The sequence below is a fragment of the Watersipora subatra genome, chromosome 6 (assembly GCF_963576615.1).
Source record: "Watersipora subatra chromosome 6, tzWatSuba1.1, whole genome shotgun sequence".
Taxonomy (NCBI): Eukaryota; Metazoa; Bryozoa; class Gymnolaemata; order Cheilostomatida; family Watersiporidae; genus Watersipora; species Watersipora subatra.
This window is the reverse complement of record NC_088713.1, coordinates 12,135,132-12,162,233: the sequence shown is the minus strand read 5'-3', so window position 1 is coordinate 12,162,233 and position 27,102 is coordinate 12,135,132. Positions and strand designations below refer to the sequence as shown.

The 27,102-nt window shown below is 35.7% G+C and overlaps 2 protein-coding genes across 8 annotated transcripts in view; both read left to right on the top strand.

The window, feature by feature from the left end:
* The window catches only part of LOC137398916 (ras GTPase-activating protein nGAP-like), a 140,689-nt gene extending 128,644 nt beyond the window's left edge, over positions 1-12,045 (top strand). For 6 of the 7 annotated variants that reach the window (XM_068085078.1, XM_068085083.1, XM_068085081.1 and 3 more), the window contains 15 exons: positions 60-202; positions 1,323-1,438; positions 1,768-1,915; positions 2,132-2,299; positions 2,764-2,964; positions 3,177-3,311; positions 3,501-3,623; positions 4,105-4,264; positions 6,000-6,188; positions 6,319-6,472; positions 8,196-8,407; positions 8,580-8,704; positions 8,824-8,961; positions 9,074-9,276; positions 11,266-12,045. In XM_068085078.1, the coding sequence (XP_067941179.1) occupies positions 60-202; positions 1,323-1,438; positions 1,768-1,915; positions 2,132-2,299; positions 2,764-2,964; positions 3,177-3,311; positions 3,501-3,623; positions 4,105-4,264; positions 6,000-6,188; positions 6,319-6,472; positions 8,196-8,407; positions 8,580-8,704; positions 8,824-8,961; positions 9,074-9,276; positions 11,266-11,560 (2,510 nt within the window). In that variant the 3' untranslated portion in view covers positions 11,561-12,045. The remainder of the gene's footprint in view (positions 1-59; positions 203-1,322; positions 1,439-1,767; positions 1,916-2,131; positions 2,300-2,763; positions 2,965-3,176; positions 3,312-3,500; positions 3,624-4,104; positions 4,265-5,999; positions 6,189-6,318; positions 6,473-8,195; positions 8,408-8,579; positions 8,705-8,823; positions 8,962-9,073; positions 9,277-11,265) is intronic. The other variant, XM_068085079.1, reaches the window with a different exon arrangement.
* Positions 12,046-19,754: 7,709 nt separating this feature from the next.
* Positions 19,755-25,610, top strand: LOC137398535 (uncharacterized). Its single transcript, XM_068084660.1, has 3 exons — positions 19,755-19,913; positions 23,070-23,267; positions 24,483-25,610. Exons 1-3 carry the CDS (start codon positions 19,833-19,835, stop codon positions 24,768-24,770), a joined length of 567 nt encoding a protein of 188 aa, XP_067940761.1. The 5' UTR covers positions 19,755-19,832; the 3' UTR covers positions 24,771-25,610.
* Positions 25,611-27,102: the final 1,492 nt, after the last annotated feature.

Here is a 27,102-nt window from a genome sequence, read left to right as displayed (position 1 = left end):
TTGTATATTAACCCATCTTTGGTTGTCAGTTTTCCAGAGTTGATCGTTCGATATTTCAGAAAACTTGAATCTGATGTTACGTGGCAATACTGTGGCAACAAAAGCCATAGAGGCGTACATGAAGCTCGTCGGCAACAAGTACCTGCATGATACTCTTGAAGATTTTATTAGACTGATATTAGACTCGGAAGACAGTTGCGAGGTTAGTATTAGTTTGTATGCGAAGTTGTCTTCCCGTTCTCAAGAGTAGGTAACTCATAATTTATTTGTACTGTTTTCATAAGGCAAGTTTATGTAACAATGGAGTATATTGTTACGTGTTCGTGGCAATTTATCTCTACTGTACTCATCATTTGTCAATATATTATCTACGCACTACTATTATTACTATCATCAGTATGAATATTTGTTTGGATTATTTTTTTCATTAGTCAATCTTAGCTTTTAAGTTTCCGATAGATTCTGGTTTCATGTTTTTCTATCGACACGCAGAGTGTATTAATTATTTATTGTTTCAAGTTTCTGGGTTATTGTTAAATTTATTAGACCTTAAGTCTATTAATATTTTCTTTCGTATCAAACCTGGTTCTTTGAGTTGATCAGTAAAGAGCTGTTGTTGATTTTAGTAGCATCCGATATTCGAGAAAATTTTAATGTTTTCCGAAAGGATGGATTTTCAAAGAATCATCAGTTTTTTGTTCTTGAAAGCTAAAAACTGTTTCATGCAAATTTATTTATACTCCGTTGCTCAAATTATTGCTGACGGATTGAAAAGCACTGCATGTTAGTTTTTTAATTTTATTTGGCTTTCAAAGGAGTTTTTTCAATTTTGTAAAGTCTCCTCTTTTGGCATCATTACAAATTTTATCAAATTTAACAGTGTTTGAAAAATATTTTTACATGTAACTGTAGGAAAGTAACTTGGTGACCTTGAAAAAATTAGTTGAGCATTAGGATATGGTTGGTCAGCAGATATTGTCAATCACAGGATAGGATAAAATGGGTGCTCAATAAATAAATTATATTTCTTGAGAATACTTTTGGTGGCAGACAAAGTGTCTACAAAACTTGCCTCTCAAATATGAATAGCATAGATGGTCTGAGATAATAAAGGAAGTGAGTTTATGCCATAAATGACAAGTAGTATGAAAAACAATTACTAGGTGGACCCGTAAGTAAGATCACCACTGTAGATGCAAAGTATGATCTTCTTTCATACCCAATGTTTAGTATTGTTTCCTGAAAACACTAGTCATTCTTTATATTGACTCTTGCATTGTGGGAGTCATGTCTTGCGCTATGTCATGCGTTATGTCTTGTAGGTTGATCCTGGTAAACTGCAAAACAATTCGATGCTGCAAAGGAATCAATGTAACCTTATCAGCTATTGTGAGATGGTTTGGGGTCGGATAATCAACTCTCACAGCTACTTCCCTAGGTAGGTGTACAGACACCCCTGTCTGTCATCGTTACATTGCTTGTGCACTGTTAGTAATAACTTGGTAACCATATTGTCAGAGGAAAGTTAGAAGATACTTGTCTGAAGCCATTATTTGATAGTTCGAATATTTAGATTGTGTGGCGAACGAAATACCAAGGTATTTATTATTAATAGTCAAACAAACTTTCTGTTTGTTGATGGAAGGTGGATGCTCAGCTGAGGTTTGGCATATAATATGATTTTATTATAGCTTAGCCACTCCCCCTGAAGTCTCACCTCATTTCTCAGTTTCGCTCTATAATTAGGTGTTTTTTTGGCTGTTTCAGTGAGTTGCGTGATGTTTTCACATCATTCCGTCGTAAGTGTGAGGAGATGACGAAAAGTGAAGTCTCTGACAATCTTATATCTGCCTGCATATTCTTGAGATTTATCTGCCCGGCCATAATGTCCCCCAGTTTGTTCGGCTTGTGTCAGGTGAATGCTTTAACCTTGACTTATCGATGCCTTGGTTGAGTTTTTTTGTGCTACCATACATCACAGTGTCTTTTTGCTATGCATTGGCCAGCCAAATATATGATGCAATTTTTTGCTTCATGGAATCTTTGTGATTGCTTCTGATGCAATTGTATTGTTATTCAACCAGCATCATCGGCAGCCCTAGTTTTTATTCATCGATTGTCTGTTTAATAGGAGTTGCCAGAAGAAAGGCAATCTAGGAACTTTACACTTGTTGCCAAGACACTCCAGTCTCTAGCCAACTTCACCAAGTTTGGAAGCAAAGAGGACTACATGCTCTTCATGAACGAGTTTATGGAGAGAGAGTGGAATCAGATGCAGAACTTCCTCAAACAAGTCTCGGTAAGTCGTTCTAGGGATTCTAGGAGTCGCCTAAATGGTGCTTGGTGCTATTTTTAAGAACAAAGATAGGTGGTAGGCGTCAGTTTCAGCTCTTGAAATGGATTTCATACTTCCGTATACAAAGCCTAGATTCAACGCAGCCATTGAAGACAACTATCTTAGCCGCTAACATGACTGAAGATTTTAATAATTGACAACTCATAATTGACCACTGCCGCAACTGGTAATTGCCATAATTGGCAATTATCGTAACTGCTGACTATAATAGCCTACAATTGGAACAGCTGACAAATTTCAACTGACAAATATCATAGCTGGCAACCATATGAAAAGCAGGGGTCGTACCTGACAACTATTAAACATGGCAATTATATGATAGGCAGGTGTCATAACTGACAACTATCACAGCTGGCAATTATATGATTAGCAGGTGTCTTAACTGACAACATGCCATACCATTGCAGTCGTCAGACCATAGCTACCCTCTCACCCAGTTTGAAGGCTACATAGATGTAGGAAAGCACCTTGCACTGCTCCACTCACAGTTAGTAGAGAACTTGGAGACGCCTGAAAGTGACACCGCTGGCAGGTTCCATGATCTTCAGCCCATACTCACCGATTTGACAGAGGAACTGAACAGCAGCCCAGATGACAACATTCAAAGGGTAAGTGATTGTCTGTGTGTTGTCTTATCTGAAAACAATCTAATGAAAGTATGCTTAGTGAAGACTGTTTTTCATTTAGTGTCTTTGACCATGTAGGGAGTATTCATAAGCTTTCATACTTGAAGGCCCGCAATTGGACTTTCAGAGTTTAGTTTGCGGCTTTTCATAAGCTCAGTTAAACACAGGATAGTCTATAGTATGCTTTTTTACAGCGACTGCCCAAAAGTAGCGTAAGTTCTGTATCTAGTCAACAATCGACTCTCTCTACGCCTAAAGCCTCACGTCCCGAATCAGATGAGTATGTGGAATTGAGGCAAGAGAAGATTCCAGATTTTTCAAACTCTCTGGTGAGTTACACTTCAATTTTGCTTCTGATAGGAAAACAACAAACCGAATCGGTGAGACAATTTGACACCTTAAATAATGTGGGTTCAAGCCTGTTCAAAGGTTGTTTTATTCATATTTTCATGTTATGCATCTCTGTTTATAAAGAGTTACAGTTTCATGTAATATTTTGGCTTGTTTTCTGTTGGTAGATGGATGGGCAACATAGCATGATGGGTAGTAGAGAATCAGCTAATGGTATGGTTCGGCAGTCTACGTACCCGCAACTAGCTTCCTCTAGTCATCAGAGACCTAGTCTAACGCATTCTCATCAGGTTAGTCAACTTGTATCTGTACTCACCTGTTCGTGTTGCTGAATGTATCAACAAATGCTTTCCATTGTAACTATTCAGTTGAGAACATTTACCTTCATTTTTTTCTGTAGCTTGTTTTGTTTGTACATTTTGAGTGAAGGAAAGTGTGTTTGTATGGTTTTTCAACATTCTGGCCAATCGCTGGTAAAATCGAACAAGAAATGAGATGCCAGAAGCAGCTATGTTGATAAGTTACTAACTACGCCAACGATTAGTAATGAAATCTAGTTTAGATATATTTATATTGTTTACCTGGTCTTACAGAAGCGTTAGAATTCAAGCTGTTCTTAGATTCCTTTTCCACTTCGCCTGTAGAATTAAGTAGATGATCTGATAATCCCAGTGTTAAAATATTCAGTTATCCTATTCTACTAATTTATCTCTTCTCGTTGTTACCTAGTCAAGTATACCGAGTTATTATTATTATTATATTCTTGACCAGGTTGTACCGCAGTTTATGGATAAGCCCAAAGACCCCGATGCTGACATCAGTAACCGTAGCGACAGCGACACAATACGCTCAACAAGCTCTAGCGGATCTCGCAAAGTTGTCCGACATCGCGTCTGGGACAGGGTTCTCACCGCAAATGATCTTGTCAATGGTGAGTTCATTTCATTTATGTTGATGTAGGCTGATGGCAGATATCGGCATGGTTAGATAACTCCATAAAACTTAAGTTCTAATCTTTAGTGATTGCTAATGGCTGGTTCCTACTATATTGCCGTATGTCGGAGTTGTCTTCTCAGTAGATGGCTGTTGATTATGTGCACCATGAACCGATAGCATAGTCGAGGCAATGCGGATACGTCGAAAAAGATTGCAGCTGGCAAACTTTTCCAATAGTTTGCTGTACATGCTTGACAGCCTGTACAATAGGTACCCCTTCGGCGATGATGATTGTCACGGATTGCTCAATTTACATTTTCTTTCATAACAGTTGCTGCGGGCCTAGTATTTCATCGTTTTCATGAGAATACCGCGGACTATTCGCTGTGGTAAACGCAGATAGGTTTGGGATAATGTGAACATTGCTATTACAGACAATCACTGAAGTGTTGTGTGTTTAACATCTGAATTTGGTGATATAGAGTGAACCAGGCTTGGAGTAATTATATTCCTAAACATAGTTTCTGAGAGGTTATCTTTTGTGACTTCATAAAAACTCAACTAGTCATATTGATAGTAGACAACTCCCAATGTTTGTAAAGTAATTCAGCTCATGACCTTTAAGTTGTGCATTTAGGCTATCGCTTAGAAGGAGACCGCTAGTGTTTCACCATGTGAATATTATTCCCTCCTTCCGTATTAACCTTAACTGACCCTATTAGCCAATGTCTAGTCTAACCTTTGTTGTTAATTTGTAGAAGGTAATAGGGAGATGCGTCCCTCTGGTTGGTGGTACACTCATACTATGAGTTGGCAGCAATGTAGCTAAGCTTTTTCTTGCTATCCAGACCTTTTTCATTTGTCCGCTTTTTATCGTCATCACTTCTAATTGGCCTTGACCCTAAATATCATTTAATTTGAGACGCGATATTCATAAATCTCCAGCTTAGTTTATTTGTTCGCCTCGGGCTCCAGGCTAAGATATTTGGCTTCTTGAGTCGTATGTACTCATCGCCCTCTGTGTTGTTTGTTTATGCCTTACTAATATTGTCTGCTATACCTGTTGTGATAAAGTTGTCTTCTCTTCTCAATCCTCCTAGTTCTCTTTTATTGCGTTATATGATACACTGAATAAATCCTTTTAAAAACTGATTGAAAAATCTATTCAAAGTGTAGCATTTCACAAATAGAAATTGCTAAATTATTTTTATTTGAAACAAATCATATTATATTTTTACCTTGTATTCAACTGGGATCGCAGTAATAATTCTGCTTAAATAACTTACAGTTAGCTTTATTTTATTGTTTGTATTTGTTTTGAGTAATATTTAATTTTATTCTTATTTTTGGTTTATTCTTATGAATTTCACATATTCTTGATTTGAATTTTATCCAGTAGTCATGATCCCAATTAAATACACATTGATCTAACAGAACAGCTATTTTGGCTATAAAGACCAGATGTCTTATTTTTCCCATAATGCAAAGCGGCTGATGGACAATGTATCAACACCAACATAACAAAGTTAATAATATGTTAATTTAAACTGGTGAGATTTTATTTTTTCAAAACAATTGTGTCTGACATCAGTTTTAAGCGGCGGTCCTAAGGTTTTATGGGAAGGTTGTTCATAATGCGAGCTTTTCCCCTGAGTCTGAATGCACTTAAATTCAGCCACTAGGTATACCCTCTGCTCTTCCCTGACCCCCTATATCTGTGCTTGGTACAGGTGACTATATAGACTTGATATCATATGTTGATGAAAACAACTCTCCTCCTTCGACTCTCTCTGCTGACGTTCTGCAATCGCAACCGCAGACAATAACTAACATAGAGACAACTAGTCTACCCACAGACCCCGAGCCTGTTTCCTCAGACTCAGTTTCAGCCAATATTGACATCGATGCTCTCAGAAAAGGTAGGTATAAGAGGCTCTGTTCTGCTGGTTTACAACTGCTCGGGTGTTGGTAATCGCTCCGCTCCTCTTAACTACATCCTTTACGCTGGTCTCTTTTCAGCGTAGTTTGACTTCTCTACTTTGGTTGTAGCGAAACCTTCTAATCTCCAACCGGCTAACAAGGAGCAACAGCCCTTAGCGTTCATCAATCCGGCGTTTAAACACAGTTCTAGTACGATGATGACATCGCCCAGACGGGCAGCGGAGCATCCAGCTACTCCAGAGTTCACTCCTCTCCCTAACAAGTCAGTGCTGTTGTTTGTATAGTTAACGTCAAATAGTCGTCAAGTCGTCTTCTACTTTTGGAGACGATCAGTGTAAAATATTCAATTAAGGTGCTTGTGAGTTCATACACATATACCTTAGGGGGATATGGATTGACAAAATATTGAAAAAGATGCCTTTCATGGAATTGGTTACATAATAAGCGTTCGTTTATTCCTATGCATGAATATGGAGATATCCTTGGGATGTCACTTTCAGTGGATTGCGCATGGACATTGTAAATACTTAATTGATAAGTTTGTTGTCGAGCAACCGGTTGGTTGCTGTATTCTAAAATCACTAAAATGTGAAAATTTTTACCTCAATTGGTATATAGACCACACCTTACTCCACTATTGGGTACCATAAAAAGGCAAAACCAATGTATTTTTCGTAAGAGTATGAGTAGGCAATCAGAATTTGAAGGCCTAAGGTCTACAGCAATTGCGTACCTGATTGTGTGGGGACTCCAAAAGCACCCTTAGTTTTTGACTGTTGTGGAACTTTCCATTTGTTTTTTTTTGTCAAAACTTTTCGAGTTTATTTTTTTTCACTTTCAGGCAATTCCATCTGGTTAGGTCTGTAGTCTCCAATGCATACACTAACACGCCTCATACTCCGTGCAGTACCACCTGCTTTTAAGTGTCATTTCAGCATCTTCTTTGACCTTGTCGTATTGTTGCACTGTTCTTGCGGTGTCGTAATTATAGGGCTCCGACTCTCATATGAAGTTGTTACTGACTTTTTCCCATTTTGTCGATAAGCTGTTCTAGAATTTTCTAGAATTTCAAATCGTGATTTGTTCTTTCAAGCATACAAGCTTTTTGTTCATTTATGAAGACAGGTGATGACAGGTGCCTTCATCTGTCTACCATGTCATGCTTTAGCCAAGTCATGCTTTAACTGCATTACAACTGCTCTATGTATCATGCTGAGCTGATATATCATATATGCTGTATGAAGAATAAACATTCTTCATTTTGCATTTCATTGCTATTTTTGCTGGCTAAAGCTCTTTTTGAGGGTACACTCCTACCTTCATGAGAATAAAATAGTGTGTTGTATTAAAGAGTTGTAATATTTATAACTTCTGTTTGTTTTATCAAAAATCTTTTGATAAGGGTAATGGTATTTGCAGTATCTCATTATTTGTGAACACGAGCAGAAAAGTATTTACACTGGTTCCACGTGATCAGCAGAGTTGTAATAGCAGCTAAAATCAAATGATGATTTCCATGTAAGCTTGCTGAATTACATAATTTTCCAAAGAACAATGTGCTTGATTCAATATTTTATAGTAATTTAACACAACAATGTATTTTCTCATGCTACTTGGAAAAAAGAGCTATTTTTATTTTGGAATATCATGGCAGGTTAGCATTTCACAATTAGACCTATCAAATTTGTTTATTACCTTTCTAGCACGACCTTAAGATAGTCACCCAACCGTTTCGTTTCTGATAACTTAAAAACTTAGTGTGTGGTCTTAGAGTCTCTTGTGTCAGTTTTGGTTCGATGCTTTTTAACAGTTAATGTTATTGTTGGTTCTTATTCTCTGTTTTTGAAGCTTCGCGCGCTGTCATTACTAGTATGTCTCTCGCCTATATATAACTAACCTCCTAGTCAACTAAAGAGTACAATTTGCACTAAACTCAGTTTCTATACATCGTGGGTTTCGTACATTACCCCAGCTTTATTCTTTAGGTTCAACTCGCTCAACCTTCGAGGTCGAAGTAGAAAGGCAAAGGAAACCGCTGCAAAGACTGATTTGTCCCTCCCATCGACTCGACATTATCATCACACATTGGACCACCCAGTAGTGCCAAAACATGCGGTTAGTGCATCTCTTGACATACCACACACAGTCGAGATGGAGACCGATAGCAAGAACCTGGTGACGCCTGACAGTGACAGAGGTGACACTTGTTATTTTGCTAGTGTTAGCTTGCATTGTTAGAGCTTCTTGTAGAATACGTAGAAGCTAAAAGTGAGAAGAGATGTTCAGTTATGATGATGTTAGTTCCCTTTACCATAAAGCAATTGAAGTTGTGTACAGTTTAATTTCATTCTTTTATTGTTTTTATATAGATGAAAAGAGGTTTGGGTGTGCTAGATTTCCTGCTATGGAGTTGTACCCAGAGACGTCACTTCGTCCGCAACCTGATGGAAGTAATGCGTTTGATCCTCCTCTATCTCGTCTGCCAAATGAACAGGTCAGTTTGGGATGCTAGACAAAACTAGTTAAAACTGGTTCTATCCTTAGCGGATAGAGAAGAGACAAAATTTCTATTGAATATTGGAGAAAGGTTTTCAATATCTGTTTTTTCTATAGCTTTCCCAAACTGAGCGGCCAAGCACGCCAACTAGCAACCTCAGCTGGGCAGGTTCACAAGCCAGTCTAAACACACAACAGACTGGCATCAAAAACATCCAGAAGAGCATCGATGAAACGTCTAAAATCAAACAAGAGGTAACAATCAGGATTCCTTCTTAGTTAAATACCATCCTCATTGTTTCTTTTCTATTAAGATCTAACAATTTTCTAACATTCGCTTAAGAGTTTATGATACTTGTTGTTTTAGTATGAGGCGGAGGTTACCGTACTCCGAAGTCAGCTAAATGAGGCTCAGACGAGGTTGAATGGAACCGAGTCTAGGCTGGCCTACCAGGCGGAACAGACCAATCAGGTGATGGATGAGTGGAAGACGCGACTGGATGAGTCTGAGGAGAGACTTCGAGCTCAGCAGCATGAAAAGGATGAACAAATAAAAAATATAATACAGAGGTGAGTCATCGGTGGGCTGAGTTAATTCAATTCAGTGTATTTCTACTATCAGAGTAGTATGTTTGTTAAGTTTAATCTAGTTCCATCGATTGGTCTAACAACTTTGTTAATCGGTTTTTAAATTTTATACACATTGAAAATCTCTTAAAAACAGTGTTTATTTGTAAATTTAGAGTGAACAGTTGTGCTCTGTCAAATCAACTCAGATGACGGAGTGGAAATTGTAATACCAAATGTTCATTACTTTTTACTAGTCACGGTTTATATACTTTTGATAGACGTTTAGAGTGAAATATAGATTAATTAGTTTGATTTATGTTAGTTTTTGACGATGTACAGATAAACTCAGATTTTACATTGAGAAATCAAATGCTCGCCGCCTTTGACCAGATCTTGGCTCAGCCTCCCACTACAAAATCTCGCATAGTGAGAGTCGCTTGTAAGTTTCTAAGCAGGAATGGTTGACAGCAATTCTCACCTCAATATATTGTCACTGCATTGTTTTGGATCAGTACTATACTTTCCGACCACAATAGAATTGGTGTTTAGTCAATATTCATCATTCAACAATTTATTCAATGCAGTTGTTAATCATCTATGTGTACTGTCGTTTTCTTTACTGCTCTCTAAATAGATTTATCAAATGTGTGACACCATTAATAATTTCCTTAGAATATGTATGTGATGTTAATCTCTACCGGTGTCCGTGCTAAAATTAACCTGATATACTGGCACGCTTTTGGGTTTTATCGGTTTCTTTTGCACCTTTGGCTGAGGTCACCCAAAGGTCAACCAAAGTCTTATAAGATATTTTTCAGCAGATGTTGGTTAGGGCAATTTCTCATGATGTATATAACTGATGGTTTTAGTCTGGGTTTGTTGTCGTTTTGCTGTTAGGGTGGGGGGACATATCCGATTGAGTACTTCATTTAGGCAAGTAAATCATTAGTAAATATTGCGAATGTCTTTAAAGCTCTTGAATGTGCCTCAATTACAATCATGTTTTCCTGCGGATGTCTAGCGGCTATGTCACAACAGTGTGATCATGGAAGCTTCAAGAAGTTACTTGGTAAGATGTTGGGATCACCAGTGTGTGTGTGTGCCTATGACTATATTGGTTATCTCACATTTTTGGCTCCGACTCAGCAATATCACCTGCTTTTTCTAGAGATTTAGTTGATCGTCGGTCCTGTAAACTGGGTCAGTCAGGTTTTTGTTTTAAATAAATCAGCTGCGAGATCCGATGGCTGAGTTGTGGGAGTATCCTTGCAAATTACTTCCTAGACCGCAAAACATGATTTTTACTTTTCATGGTGGTGGTTTGTTTTTCTTTTAGCAATATTGTGAAAATCTGCTAAATTATTCTACAGGAAGTCGTTAGAATGCACAAGTAGACTTCACTGAGGTTAAATTACTAGGAAGCAGACATCTTGCGATAGACTCTGAACTGGCTCAGCTTTATCTAACACATTCTCTTTGAGTCATAAGTAGAAAGTTGAACTTTGCTTAACAATATGGCTTGTTGTACAATTGTAACAAATAGGTTAAAATTCTTTAAGTATCCAAAGTCTTCATCACTAGTTTCTTGGAGATAAAGTGGATAATTATGGGGGAGTTGGTCACGCCCTCATTACCGCAATATATAGTTAAGGAACTGATAAAATATTCAGGTGGTGCTTCCTACCTTCCCACCTATTTTTGTTAAAGACGAACTGTTGACGTCATTATAGTGGAAGTCTGGACACATCTTGTTCTTCTGAGCATTTAACTGTGATTGAGTTTTGTCGATTTCAATCTTGAAACATCTTGCCATCAGATCACCTAAAACAACATACAAAATCTCAAATGATAAAAAACATCTATACTTTCTGGTAAAATCTACTATAATTTGATGTGGTCGAATCTTTAAAGCTATGAATTCGTCATTATAGAATTCTCAGTGCTTTTCTGTCTCAGAGTTGACCAGGAGTGTTTGTTTCCATTTGGTAGGCTTCTTGCGATTGAGGAAGACCTACGCCAGGAACAGCTGGAAATGAAGAGTGCTATATCCCGCAAAGAGCAAATCATCGAGAGTCAAGAGAGACGAATTCGTGAACTCGACAATGCAAACAATAAACTGCAAAAGACATTACACGAAATGAAAGAGAAGGTGAGGAGACCCTCATCCTCTGCATCTAAACACAGCTCGGGCTCTAGCCACGCCTCCTCAGACAGCAGCAATAGGACATATAAAACCACACTCTATGTGTCTGATCACACTAAGCCTAACAGTAGCTTTTGCTGAGCTGACTGAGTTCTCATTTTTATTATGTGTCTCTACCGCTCGCTGTTTATATCTTATTTATTTATAGTAACTTTTTAGAAGTTGTAGCAAAATTTTGTTGTAAATATTGTTTAGTTTGAAGTTTTCAGTATTTATAGATTTCTTACTCATCGTGCGAAGATTATTATATGATTCAGCCATTTATTTAAACAAAATGTTTATTTCTCATCTGATAATGTAATGGAGATCTCCTTTGAGTGAGAATAAATTTTTACGCCAAGAAGAGGAAGTTTTTTGGCTATTTGAATATGACTGTAATATATATTTTGTACACAATTGCTTGGAAATTAAAGATTCAGTGGTGCTACACACTAGAATTGTCTAGAAGTGTTGACATTATTATACATCTTATAGTTTGTTAATTCTATTGAAAGTAGTTTATACAATGCAGCAATGTGTCTGCAGTATTTTAGATTACAGCAAATACAAGTTCAACCTTTTGGAAAGGCTCCTCTCTCGTGTTTATGTCAATAAAAAGTTTCAGAGTTTACATCAGCAATGTCAAACTCAATTGTACAAGGGGCCAAAATTCCAAACACAATCTAGGTGGCGGGCCAAACAGGATAAACATTTATGGGGCACTCTAAAACTAAATGCTTTTGGAACATAAATATGGATAAAAACAGACAGGAATATCAGTCTGAAACAAACTTCAGGTTAAATTGACCCGAGAAATCCGTAGCAAGGCATCTGAAGCATTGCATTATGGGAGACGTAGTTCTGTGCTAGATCTTGTGGGCCAGATCTGATTACAAGGTAGGCCGAATGTGACCAGCAGTCGCGAGTGACACATGTGGTCTACATTTTTAGACAGTTCGTAAACACGTAAGTATTCATTGGTAGTTTTTAAGCATTTTCACTTGCGTTTTTGTTATTCAGCCTTGGCTGAAATTTTTACGAGAAGTTAATGTCTCTACACGTTAGAATTTTCTACATGCTTGAAGAATATGTACGTATAGTTATCCAGGTTTCATAATTCCATTTCCTGTTAATTAAAGACTGATCCATAAATATCTAACCTTTGATCTATCGATCTTTGGTTGGAATAATATTACAATAATGTTGTTTTCATCAAAAGTTACCAATGATTAATGTATCACGTTTGGTAAGATAAATTTAAACTAAATAGATAACAAATAGATATGTTTGGGTAATTAGTAATACCTAAAGAAATTTTAAGATGGAGTTGTCTGCACTCTTCATTTACATGTATAAGGACAGTGAATGAGTTCATGTCTATGACCTGATACACATATAACAGATGTCTACTAACGGCTATACACTATATATATATATATATAAACATATTGTAGTTCGTGGCGATCTGCAAAGAAGAAGTGTCCTTTGAGCAAATGCTATTCCAAACGCAATTAGCTTAAAGGTTGACTTGCAACAAAATTCACATTACAGTTATTTGGTGTCAAAAGGTTCACCATGTCTTACTATGTTGTGTTGTAGGGGCAAAATATGTGGAAATGTGATTACAAGCTCTTAAACGCTCAAAAACGAACAGGTAAAAAAAGGCTGTAGGTAGGAATCTCTTTATTTTGACGGTGTACTCGACTCGACGTGGTTATAGTTTTGACACGTGATGTTATCACGTGAAATGAAAGGTCAATCAAAGGCTCAATATAAATCGTTTCGTAGCACTAGTTTATGACAAACAGTTATGATTCTACCGGAAAGCCTTTAACAAATAGCGTATAGATGCTTGCTACTTTACAGTTTCATTTCAGTTTTGTCTAATCATCTAGTCGTAAGCTGATCATGTAACCCATATTTTCGGCCAAATGGCGCAAACAATTCTTACAGCATATTTTGAGAGTGACAGCATTACGATGATCATGAAATAGACACATAAGGACAATAGACATGGTTTTATTGAATGCGTGAAGTATACTTGTGAAAACATTTCGACGAATGAGATTGCATGGAAGTGGAAACAGAAGCACATCGTGTTCAACTACGTCTCATTTCCGAGGGATTCCAACCTACGGCGTTTTCGGGATTGCTACAATTAACCTGTTCGTGTTTGAACTTTTAAAAGCTTGTAATAACATTTACAAATACTTTGTACCTACAATACAGAAGAGCAAGACATTTTTAAGTAAGACATAGGAACCTTTTGATACCAAATAACTGTAGTGTGAATTTTGGTTGCAAGTCAACCTTTAAAATTATGTACTCCTTTGAGTTTCTATTTAATATAAAGTACACCCAGAATCAGCTCCAAGTACTCACAAACCACAGGCTCGTTAAAACTGTAAGTCCAAAGGTAAGTAATGTAAGCTCCCTGGAAGTAAAATAATAGGCCTTGTAAAAGCTGGTAGAGAAGGGTAGCGTAACAGAGTCAGCTTGCTATGAAAGCTTTACTAAGCGCAGGGGAGGCAGCAAAATTGACTATAATATATTGTTCTTACTATTCATACCGGTCAATTTCTTTGATATAATACCCTTTTTTTACCTGTCTTGAGTGTCGTGAGAGATCATTAGTGTGCCAAGAAAGCACTGAAAATAGTTATAACACCTTGGAAGGAAAATGATTGGAGCAGATGATAGCACGGGGGAGTGGATGCGATGGATATTGTGGGTTCAAATTCTGTACGATATAATCAGTTTTCTAACTTCTAACCATGGCTTCAGGCAGATGAACAGGGCTCTCATTGTAGTACCCTAGCGGTCTAGTGTGAGATGAAATATTGGTAGGTGTAATAACTAACTGCACAAATATCCAGTAATGCGGCAAGGAGGTTGGTCAGCACAAGTAGCTGAGTGTCATTTTTATCAAGCTGAAAATTACAAGTTTGAATGTCATTAAAAGCAGTATTTTTTCCTAACCTCTAAGCATAACTTAGGACAAACGGATGAGATAGCTTTTATTATTGTAAAAATTGCATCTACTTTTGTATTTACTGTTAATATTTCTACTTTCAAATCCTTTTTAAATATATATTGCAATATCTTATTTTATAGCAATCGAGTTAACTCATAAAAAAGCAAGAACTTTTTCAGTGTGTTTAGCATTTAATTTCAAGCTAGGCTGACTATTAATTAATTAGCCAATCCCAAACAATGACAGGCTTCAAACATCACCGACCGACCATATCAATCACGTGCTTGCTCCGGTCTGTTACTTTCCTCATTTGCAGCAACGATCACTATCAAGTGGTTCAACAGTTAGAACTTTGTGGAAAACTGAAACTGGCTTTATTAGTACTAGCCGGATCAATCAGTTTTGACTTAATAACTGTTGATCATTAGGAGTCGCGAGAGATTAACAATTTGAAAGTTTTTCGATTATTACTTTTACTGTATTTATACCTATTGAATCGTTGTCTTATAAACTTATAAAATACAAGAAAAAGTCACTTTTATCGCCAAAAGAACCAAATCTGGTGAGTCAAAGCATCAAACATATCATAGCCTGCTGACTAATCTAGCTTTATTGCACTCCTAAAAGATTTGCTAACAAGACATTTGTGTCTGTGTGTCAGCAATCCCTCAGAGATGCGGTATAATTGCCACTTAGCTTACTGCCAACAGCAGCTGTGTGTTTTCAAGACCTGTTGCACAAACAGGACTCTTTGATTTTTGCTGGGCATGTCTAAGTAAAATGGCTAAGTCTAAGTAAAGACATGCCCAGCTGCAGAGAGAAATATGGATGCCATTTCTGTTACAACCAGTTGCCTGTTTTAAGAATTGAACCACAACTCATTGTTTACAACTAGGACATCCCAGAACAATCGGCCACAACAGCTCTCGTGCTAGTAGCTTACTCTGCCCTGATGAAACTGCACTAAATTTTAAAGCTTTCACTTCCATTTGCACCGATCCGGTGACACCACCAATACCAGTTTCCACCATTCATCATATCATGTCCTCTCTCTAAATAGAATTAACTAATTGACGGAAACAATTTTAGATTAGTATCCTTTATACTAAGTAACTTGGGCTAATTATATGTGAATACACGTGGTACATATTATAATTGAGATGGAGATAATTCTGGTAGTGTTGCTACGTGATGGTGATTGTTTCGGCTCATTCGTGCAAAAAGAACAATTTATCAACACTGTAAAAGCTGTATCATGGGAATTTAAGCCAAAGAAACTGCCTTACATTGGACTAAAAAGTCGATATATTAAATTATAATATATTAAAGGAATACTTACATAAGTTGCTGTTTTTAAAGTCGCCAACACGTTTCTGTCAGTGACTTCTGTTGAATTCATACAAAAAAGGTGACAATACTCATTATCCATATACAGTCATCTAAAAAGGATTACGGAAAGGCTAGTTACATCGTGTTTTGACCAGCAGATGTGTTAATGACTAAGCAAGAATATGCCAGTTTTTTTTCTAATGATCCAAGTTTTCAACTTTTTCTGTAATTTGGCTATACATTGGTCCTGAGATTGGACAGTTGAATGGTCTCCAACTATGTTTATTTGTGGTGAAATGAAGTATTGCGATAGCAAGGTTATCATCTCTAATCTCTTTCTTAAACACAAAAGCTAAAGTGACAAACTTCGCCAAAAAAGCTGTTAGTTATGCAGAAGGGGTCCAAACCAACAGCAACATCATGATGAAGCTGAATATATTCTTAGAACACACAAAAACACAAGAAAGTAAACATTTGTTAGCTAATCCTTCACGCTGTTAGAGTTATCCTCTGCCTTGTATAACAAAACAAAAACAGAGGCATAATTCTCTGCAATAGCTGGTTAAGCCAATGAAACTGCTTAAAATTGGACTGAACCGTCTATATAATAAATTGTAATACATTAAAGGGATATTGCCATAATTTGCTGTTTTCAAAGCTGGGAACATCTTTGTCAGTGACTTTTCTTGAATTTGTACAAAAGAGGTTGCAATCCCACATGCAGTTATCTAAAAGGATTAAATTAAGGCAAATGAAGCAGTTTTTATACTGGACAGAAAAAATATAAACACTATTCAGAGTTAAATGTTGTTGGTACCTTACACTCATTCATCGGTGTCGTGGTTAGCTCTATGGAACACCAAGCTGCAAGTCAGTGGTAGGCTACAATCATCACAACAGGAACAACTGAAACTGCCCTGCACCCTAAAATACAGCATGGTTGATAGCCAACTTCAAGCCATGAACATTAAATTTCCCATGAAAGTTCTTTCATGCCTGAGAGTCTGAGAGTCATGCCAAGAATAAGCTTACTGAATAACTCCGTCCAAAACTAACTATTGCGTTAGAAGGTGGAATCAACAACATCGGTGTGGGAAAATAAAATTTTAACTATTTACTTTTGGCAGTCGTATTTGTTGATTTGTGGTGGTTTAAAAACTTGGCAGTTAGTATTACCTAAAATTGATGTGAATTTTATTAGTTTCGACATCCCAAACTTTCAACAAAATCTACCAGTCTTTAACAACAAAAAAATAATGCTAAATGACACCAATAATCATAATTTTAAATAATCGTTGTCATTGTTATTGTGTTTAGGTTTTATGCAGGTTCTCAAATCTTGAAAATCATGTGTAAGATAAAACACTTTCAGGTTTTCAAACTCTGCAGACAAAGTTTTTGACGCCGATTTACATCCATCTGCGCAAATCTGAAGGAAGTAAGACTTCTTGCGTTGCACTGTTTCTGTATCATATTTTTCTCTATCACTTAACAGCTTTTCCTAATAAGCCTCTGAGCTCACTGTCCACACACAAAAAGTGTAAGCTGTCCACCACACACCACACATGCAGTGCTTGCTTTGTTCCAGAACATTCCTGCATTTGTTTAGACCACCCACACAGTCATAGTGCAATACTGCTATATTGCCCGACAGTTGTCTTCAGTTTGTTGTTAAACTTCACCTTAGCAAATTTTTTGCTAATTCTATCTCGAAGATTCACAGTAAATATTGCTACAATAGTGTCTCAGCTAACATATTCGCATGAGCTAGTGGCTTTTCAATCTTCCAAAAAATTTTTTTTCTTTACCAGGAATCTTCAGTTAACAAGCAACCAACTAAACCATTAAACTCATCAACCAAAGAGATCAATAGAAGATAATTGGTTATTGAATTATTATGATTATGATGATTCTTTTCTGAAGGTTTAACCAGTTTAGATTTAAAAGTTTTTTTGTTCTGGTTCAAGGCTGAGCTGCTTTGACATGGCACATCTAAAAATGCTAAAAAGAAAGTTCCAGAAGTGCATGACTCTAATAAAACTAAATTATTCATGAAAGCAGGTAATTTATTACCTTTTTTCCTGACCAAAATTATTACCTCATGAACCTAATAAACATTCAAGTGTAAATAAGCTTCTGACAGCTGTGGAAATGGCATCTCATTACAATATGGGTGAAGAATATCACCCTCAGGGTGTGATAAAATTAGTTTTTCAGATAGCATGATGAAGACTTTGAGAGATGAGTTTAAAGTTTCTGAATGATTACAGACAAACTATTCAGCAAAAAGGGAGCGGTAAGATCAATCTGCTTGTAACTCAATTAACTCAACTAAGCTAAATATCCTTAGATAACACAAAGTTAAGAAAAATTGGTTCAACTAGGTATGTTGAGTGGTTGCAACTGTATCAATAGAAAGAATCGTAATCACATGAAAATAAGCCTTCGTTGTTGCATGTTTGAAACATGGTTTCTGAGCTACGATTTCTTCATGAGTGAGGCTGTAGTTTTGGCACAGGCCTACACATGAGTTGTTTTGTGTGATAACAAATAGTGTTTAGGCAAGTGCACAAAAGGCAGATAAAAAATGTTACAGGAAAACTGAGTTCATCAAGGGTTAAAGGCTAGCTGATCTAAATTCAAACGTATGTACGAAAAAATTGTAAATTTAGCTAAATGCATTTAGTCTTAATTAAATATTAAAGATATTCAGTATGAACTAACATGCTTTTAACAAAAAACACAAACATAAGAATTGAAAACATAACTGGCAAAAATCTATGTATATATGTAATGGTAACTTTAATAGAGCTACTCAAAGCTAATGTTTTATACTTTTAACAAAAAACATAAACATAAGAATTGAAAGCATAATCGGCAAAAATCTATATACACATATACATGTAGATGCAATGGTAACTTTAATAGATCTACTCATAGTTAATGTTTTATAAACTGCAAACATTATTTTGTTGATTGTTCTCCCCCAAAAAATCTACAGTCTATTGGGTTGAACAATGTCAGTCTGTCATGTCGATCTGCCTCTCTGTTTGTTTGTCTGTTAGGGCAACTATTAATCCGTTGGTCCATGTGTCTGCCTGTCTATTTGTACATCTGTCCGTCTCTTTCTTTCTTTCTCTCTCTCCCTCACTTTCTCTCTCTCCCACGTACTTTCCTCTCTTTCACCCTCTAACTCTCTTCTCTATTTTATCTTCTATCGCTGCTTTCTATCTCCTTCTCCATCACTCTACCTATCATTCTCTCTCTCTCGCTCTCTTCTTTATTCTTGTCTTACTTTCTCAGTTTGTGCATGTTACAAAAGATAGTATTGACCCAATTCTTTTTTCTCTCGCTCTCTCTCTCTCTCTTCTTTATTCTTGTCTCACTTTCTCAGTTTGTGCATGTTACAAAAGATAGTATTGATCCAATTCATCTTTCGGTTGTAACAATTTAGAACAGAAAAGATAGATTTTATTGATGAACCATTATATTATAAAAATTTAACAAATTTAACAAGTGAAAAGTGTAGGTGGTTAGTGTATTGCCACCCTTCTAAGACAAGCGATCTGCAAATTGATCAATATCAACTGCACTCCAGGTCTTTCTTTCCACTATGCACATTAGAAACCATTCCAATTCGGAGCTTCTAAAAATACATCGTATCGTTGCACATAATCTTTTACTACTCCAACATATATTTATCATTCTTGACTTCAAATAAAGCTCTCAGAAATTATCTGCTAAAGCCTTTTTAGCAGATAATTAATTGACTTTTTAATGTTCAAACGTTGATTGCATATTGTTTAAACTTGCTGAAACCATGATGAACAACACTTTTGACAGTCGAATCAGTCATTAATCTGACTTCGAAAGGAAGAGGCTGAACAATAAGCCAGCTGATGATTCATCAGGGCGCGTGTAATTGATGAACAGTCGGAGGAAAACCCATTAATATTCTTATTCCGACTGAACTTGTCACAAGATAACAAAACTAAATTTTTCAAAAAAGAACAAAGTCATTTATTTGACGGGTCTTCTCCTGCTAGGTAGTGGTTTGAAGAGACTACAACTATGACAAACAGAGGACTACTAGCAAGATGGCTACTGATCTCGGTGACGCTTACTCTCCTGGCTCATTCATTAGGATTCATGGTAATGGGTTTTACTTTTCAGTTTTCTTATGGGGCTTGAGGGTTTACCTATAATTTTCAATGAAAAAGTTTCATGCAAGTACATTTTTAGATGCTTTTTTCTAAGCTTGACTGGTAGGTCGCTCATCTACAATTTGTTATTACAGTAGAGGAACATAGTTCCTTCAAGCAAGATCTAATGCAAGTTTTTTTAAGGACAAGGCATTGTCAAACTTTTACTCAAAGTTGTGCCAACATTAATAGTAAAAATATCGTAAATATTAGACTTTATATCTAAAACAATTCTCAAATGACATTTGCCCTTTTTGAAGCCCTACAGATTCGTAGATGAGAGAACAGGGATAGTCAAAATTTATCAAGTCAAAGAAAAATCTATAATAACTTTAAAAACTAAGGAAGTGTAAACTTTGTCTAGTTTTATTTATATCACCTTACCCCTTGCATGCCAGGTATGGTCTACTACCATGATACACCATACCTGACATACATGGCATTTCTGGTGCATGGTGTTCCACCATGTACCAGAAAAACCTGCTTTTTCCTTCTGTTATCTCTCAGTGACAATAAATGCTTTTCATTGTCAGATTTTGTTACACACAGTTTAGTTTGCACATTTTCATATAATTAACATATACATGTAATTCAGTTGTTCATAATAACATGTTGAATATACATATAATGCTGTAGTTCATGACTGCAGCATTTTAGAAATAGTTTACTATAAGGTATTTGAAGTATTAAACAACTTGAACCAGTTTTCAGTATTCATTTACAGACATATTTTCTGCTAAATACAACAAATTTGAAATGCCGCACAAATCTTCGAACAAATAAGCTTGGTATGTTGGTTTTAGATGTAAAACCTTGATTTAGTTATCAATAAGTCAGAATCTAAATCAATAATGTATACTGTATAATGGGATACCAAAATACAATAATATCAAAATGTAGAAGGAAGTTTATTAATATCATCAGACAGACATACAGGCAAACAGACAGAAAGACCAACCAATTGACCCACAAACCAACAAATAGACTATTAGACTAACAGACAAGTAGAGAGATTAACAGACTTTTAAGTAGAGAAACAGATTGACATGAATCACTTACATTGGCATTTAAAAACCAATAGAATGTAGGTCTTTTGGAGAATGATCAACAAAATAGTGCTTACGGTTTATAAAACTACTAGCGATGAATAGTTCTATTATATTTTTCTATTACAGCTATATGAAATAGATCTTTGCCAAATATCTTTTTGAATGAGAATTTTTAAGACATATTTGTCTAAGTCTGACAACATCCATTTCTTTTAACCTTTCATCTTATGATAAGTTTATGTGTTCTCACTAAAGTCTGACAAATAAAGCTCGATATATTACAAATAAGCACCAGATTTCCTCATCAATAACCAATATTAATCTAGAATTGATTAAAGTAGCTGAAATTAACAGGGAATTTAGTGCCACAGTTCAAATGCCAAGTTAGTTGAGCCCATGACCATTATGTTAAATATATTTTTATTTACAGTAAATATTTATCATGACTTATAAAAATACTGCTATTTGGTAAATTTTTGTGAGCTAACTCTTTTTGCTATTTCCTTTTTGTTCATCTATAATTTATACTGGCTTCGATGAACCCATACAAATCTATATTTTTGCTTGAAAACAGTGCATGTTCTCCAACTACCTGATATGTTATTTACTAACAGTGCGTAATTGAAAGTACTGAATAGGTTAACTCAATCATATATCACTGATATGTTTTAATTTTCAACTACCAAATATCCATGAAGTGATCATTTTGTTTTGTGCTTTCCTAAAGATGCACTAAAAATTGCATCAAAAATTGTATTGCTAAATATTTAAACTTTTAATCCAAAGAGATCAGGTGTATGTATACCTAAGCTGATTAGTTTCAAGTCTTTTTAGGATAAAGTTTTATTTTTGCTCTGATAATACCACATGAGAATAGCTTTCTTTTTGTTTTGTAAATACAATTTTGTGGTAACTCATAGAAAACAGTTTTTTTATAAAAAGTATTATGGCCTGCCCAATAAAAGTACATATGTATAAATATGGATATGTATTTTTAAAAAAATTGGCGATACCGCAAAAGAATTAATACTTTTTAGGCTTTATGAAACACTGAATAGTTTCACTCATCACCTTTACTGAATCAAGTTACAAAACATACAACTCTAGTGCTTTGAATATTGGTTACTTTTTATCGTACAAACATGTATCAATAATCTAGACTTTCTTTTACAAAAATACCTGTCAATTATGAATATATCAAGTTTGGACAACTAAAAGTAAAAGCTATATCAACAGCTTAATATTTATTTAAATTTTTTGAAATTAAAAAAATAGGCTCATGGATTTTATTTAGAGTTTGAAGTAAAATCTAAAATATAAGGTTAACTAGTTAGATGCTAAAATGAAATACCATAATTTTGATAGATAATTTTAAATAAATTTTGAATAAATGATGATTTGAAATGAATTTTAAACTTGTAATAATGATTTTAAAATCAGAAACCAATATATTATATACTATAATGTACGTTATACATTTTATATTATTTACTACATACTTTATCTTATATATATCGCTTTATGGGCCATACTTTCATTCCCAAAAAACATTGTTATATCGATTTTGCCATATGAAAATCCTTAAAAAGGCTAATAGGTAGCCACTAAAACAAACAAATGTTTTGACATAAAGTGCTTAAATGCCTTTCTCTATTAAGAGAACAGATACTAGGTAGAAGATTTTAAAGCAGCTAGCAATGTTATTATCAAAAAGATTATTAGATGTTATGTGCAATTGGCTCATATCACACAAATTGAAATGAGTTGAAAACCTCCAAATGTCATGTAAAAATGAAGACACAAATCATGAAAGATCTTAAACCTTCGATTAACATAAAAACATTTAGCATAGGTAAAGTAAGAAGATGTAGAGATTATAGCTAAAGAACTAAGTAAAATCGCTATGGATATTTTTATTGTGTTGTAACATTGACTTAATTCATACATTGAGTCAGGTAAAATTGAATTATCTAATAAAACTTTGGTGCACATCTACATTCAAAACTAAAAAGGTTTAGGATAACCAAAAATCCTGATTTATTTTCTTTGATTTCTAGACCAGAAATGCTCGAAGCAGATCGAAGAGAGCAGCTGCCATTTGGTCTCCAAATTTCAAAAACTTGCGACGCCAGCCATATAACATTGGAGCCATGGGGCCAAGGCACAACTCGTACACAAACCGGAATCGCTACGGACCTCTTTATTGGGGGCCAACAACCAGCACTGTGCCTCCTACTACACCTAGAAATATTCAGGTACTGACCTTTTGATACCCGAGTTGAACTTTTGATGTGTATGTTCAAATGCCAACTTGTACAACTGATTCATCAAAGGATAAAGTTTATGTATTGTGCATCATTTGTGGTAATAATGGTCAAAACTGGGCGTGAGATAATTAGCGTATCGGTTTTCCGCATAACCCCACGCTCGAGTCAACTCGGTTGCATAATTTTGCACTTCTTTCTACACTTCAAGTTTACGCAGGATTACAAAACTGTTTTTACTTTGTGTGTGATGCAGTCTTAATTGAATTTCAAAATATTATGTTGATTGGGCTATTATTTCTTGAAATATCACCAAGTGATGACGGGCCCTTTTAATCACAGAGAAATGAAAAATATCAGTTGGCAGAAGATAAGATTCTAGTTACACACTAAATGACCATTTTGGCTGGAAAGCTTTTTCTCTTTCCAGCAACAAGAGCTTTACACTAAAAGTATTTGTTTTGCTATTCATAACAAATATACCTATTGTACTACAATCATTATGCTTCACAAGTTATTTCTAAAACGTCACTTATTTGAAAGAGTCTGAAAAACTGACTACTCTAGTAGATATTTGTTTTTATCATTGAGTTTTGCAAGCCTGGAGCTTCAATACGCTGTTCAATTAAAAAGAATTGTGCTACTGTCGGTGCTTTTGCTGTCAATGGAAACACAGTCAAAGACCAGGGGACCAACTCGTACGCACAAAATTAGGCTTCAAAGTGTTCAAGTACGGCCACGGTTAGGTAATGTTTGGGCCGAAATTTCAAAGTAGACAGAAATATTAGAAAACATTTGTCCGAAGCTCACATAATTATCAAAACAGTTCATGCATACGGAAATAACTGGCAAAACACTTTCAATTGGCTGAGCAAAAACTTAATTGTTAGTGAGTGTGATTTTAGCAGCTTTCACGATTGATATAGTCTGAGACCCATATAAAAATGCGTAAGAAAAACACCATCGCAAATCAACATAGTAAATACGATGCAACTGATCAGATTGCGATAAATATGGCACCTTTTTATAATTAGCCTTCTAGCCATACTTCAAAACTATAGAGTCGATAAGCCATGTGATGTTTACGATGCTACTGTTTTGGATCAATGATTCATCATCAGTCTTTCAGCAGAGCAGTGAGTGATTGGCGTTTCATTACACATTCTTAAACCGCTTCAACTGTTTATACTTGGATATTCTTTATAGGGTGACCCAGTTGAGTGCACCAGAACCGGAAGCCTTGAAGGAGCGAGAGGACCGAGTGGTACAATCTGTTTCAGACAATTTGAAATAGTGTGTGATGACGCTTTCCCTGAAGATGGCCAACCCAGAGCAACAAGAGAGCTAGGCATTCCTGGACCAAAAGGTGCTTCATCAGGAGATGGATCTCCTCCTGGTTTCGTCTGTGACACAGAGAACTTTGGACAACCAGGACCTCCCGGTGATGATGCATGCCGAAGAATACCAACCATTGTGTGTCCTGATTTGCCATAAAAACTGACGTTGTTTTGACACTCTTTGCCACTGGATAAATACATTGCTATTAAAATACGTTTGTGCAGTTAATCGATTTGTACTTACCTTTGATTTTCAAACAGATGTCTAAACTATGTCACGTTAAATTAATGACAAACAAACTGAAAATTTTGTTATAAGATAACACAAACTAACAGTACATTTTTATTATGGCTTTCACATTTTAATAATTAAAATGCTATAGTTGAAAGAGCTATTCGAATTTTTAGATACAGCTTTACTTTTCCTAAGATAAACACATTCATGCTCAGAAAGCAGGAAAAAGTTGTTACTTTCAAGAAACAAGCCTTCATGTGCCAATCAGGAAGCTACTTTTCCATCACACATAATAACTTGTAAACTTGACTCCCTTAACATCTGAACATATGTAATTTCCTCCTTTCAAGCAACAAACCTACCATAACAGTCATATGAACTTTGTTGACAGTTTTATGTTGAAGAAATACAAAAATATCAAGCAAATGGAATAAATTATGCAAATTATTTCCACATCGTACTCTTTGCTAGATGGTACCTGACTTCCATTGGCGCAAGCCGTGTGCCGAGATTGGTACCATAGCTAAGCATTTCCTATTGCATAAGCATTCTTCTTGTTGTGACGAAGTTCACAGTAAAACATACCTATGTCTTGCCAATTTTCCTTGATTCCATTGTTGGCCATCTGTTTCTTGGAACACACACAACTCATGGTAGTGGATACTGATGTTAGCAAATGTATATGCAAGTTTTAAGGATTTTGAATTTTTAGTGTAAAAGAGTGGTTGGTATCTGAACTTCAATAAATATTTTATTACCATGCTTTCATCATTAAAACTAACAATTTAGCAATCTCTGGTATAGAAGGAGCTGTGTCTATCTGTCCTTCGATCTAATGCCATAGTTGGAGCTGTCAGTTCGTTTGTCTGACGCCATCCATATGAGATTTGAACTTACAACACTGCTTATTAAACAGACACGTGCACACTTGCGCCAATCAATCAAGTAAGCTTGAAAAATTGTGCAGAAAGTTGCTCTCTGATTTGTCAGCATTTTTGACCATTTCTTGAAGCACGCAAGGCTACAAACCTATCATTACTAATAATAACAACAACAATAATAATGATACAAAATCCGCTTTAGTGTTTGTCACACTTTTTCAAATACAATACTTCTAATTAAGTTAGTTTCTTGTTTCCCAGTTGAATAATTCATTGCTTAAACATCCTTAGCACATGATGACCATGGAAAGTATATCTTAAAACACAAGGGTTAGTGTCTAGTAATTAACAGAGCGGTTAAAACACGGGTGATGAAGCTTGGAGAGAAAAAAGATGGATGAGAGAGAACCTTCTAACTTTTATTTTTAGTAATTTAATGACATGATTAGAAAATTATAATGAAATGCAAAATCATCACAAAAAACATCTATAATATAACCAATGATATACAGCCCCCCAAGGATAGCCGACGGCGCTCATATGGGCGGGGTTTAATGATGAAGCTCTGTTGGGATTAACCCGAAGACGGCACCCGAACAAACAAATATGCTTAATAAAGCACTTTGTAAATTTACGAATATTATGAACTATAGTGGTTATTTTACTTATCTGTTAAATTCATTTTGTTGTCAAATAAATATAGTATCCCAATATTGTCACCGTTATGATCAGTCAGTTGCCATTCATAAGCATTCGTGAAATAAATAGTCGCAATCGTAAAATGGCTCAAATTCGGTTTTGCATTTAGATTTTGAGTATGAAAACTACAATGAACAGCGTTGCCTGCTGTCCCATCTTATTGGCAAGGTAAAACAATGTGAAACCGATGAAAGACTTTGTCATTTTATATTAGGGGTGGCAAAATATTAATAAAAAACTTTAAAAAAAAAGCCGTTGTTCGGGTAATTATATTCAACTTTAGGCATATACTACGACCTTTACTAATTTTAAAATTACTAAAAGTAGGTAATTTGAAATGTTTTATTTTCAATAGATACATTATTTTAGTTAGGTATTACCCCTACATTGCAGAAATTCAATGTTTGCTATTGTGAACCGCTGGTCTACTGACTGAATGAGCTAATGAAACGATAACGGCGAGTCGTGTTTTTCAAAACCTAACAAGGCAATGCGATCGCCCCGCGAGAGTTGTGTTAGCTCCGAAACCCAGGCTAGCATAATCCTAACAGAGCTCCATCATTAAACCCCGCCCATATGACAGCCGTCGGCTATCCTTGGGGGCTGTATATCATTGATATAACGCAACCTGATTGGAGAAAATATATTCTTTTCTGAAACAGCAGATCACGTCA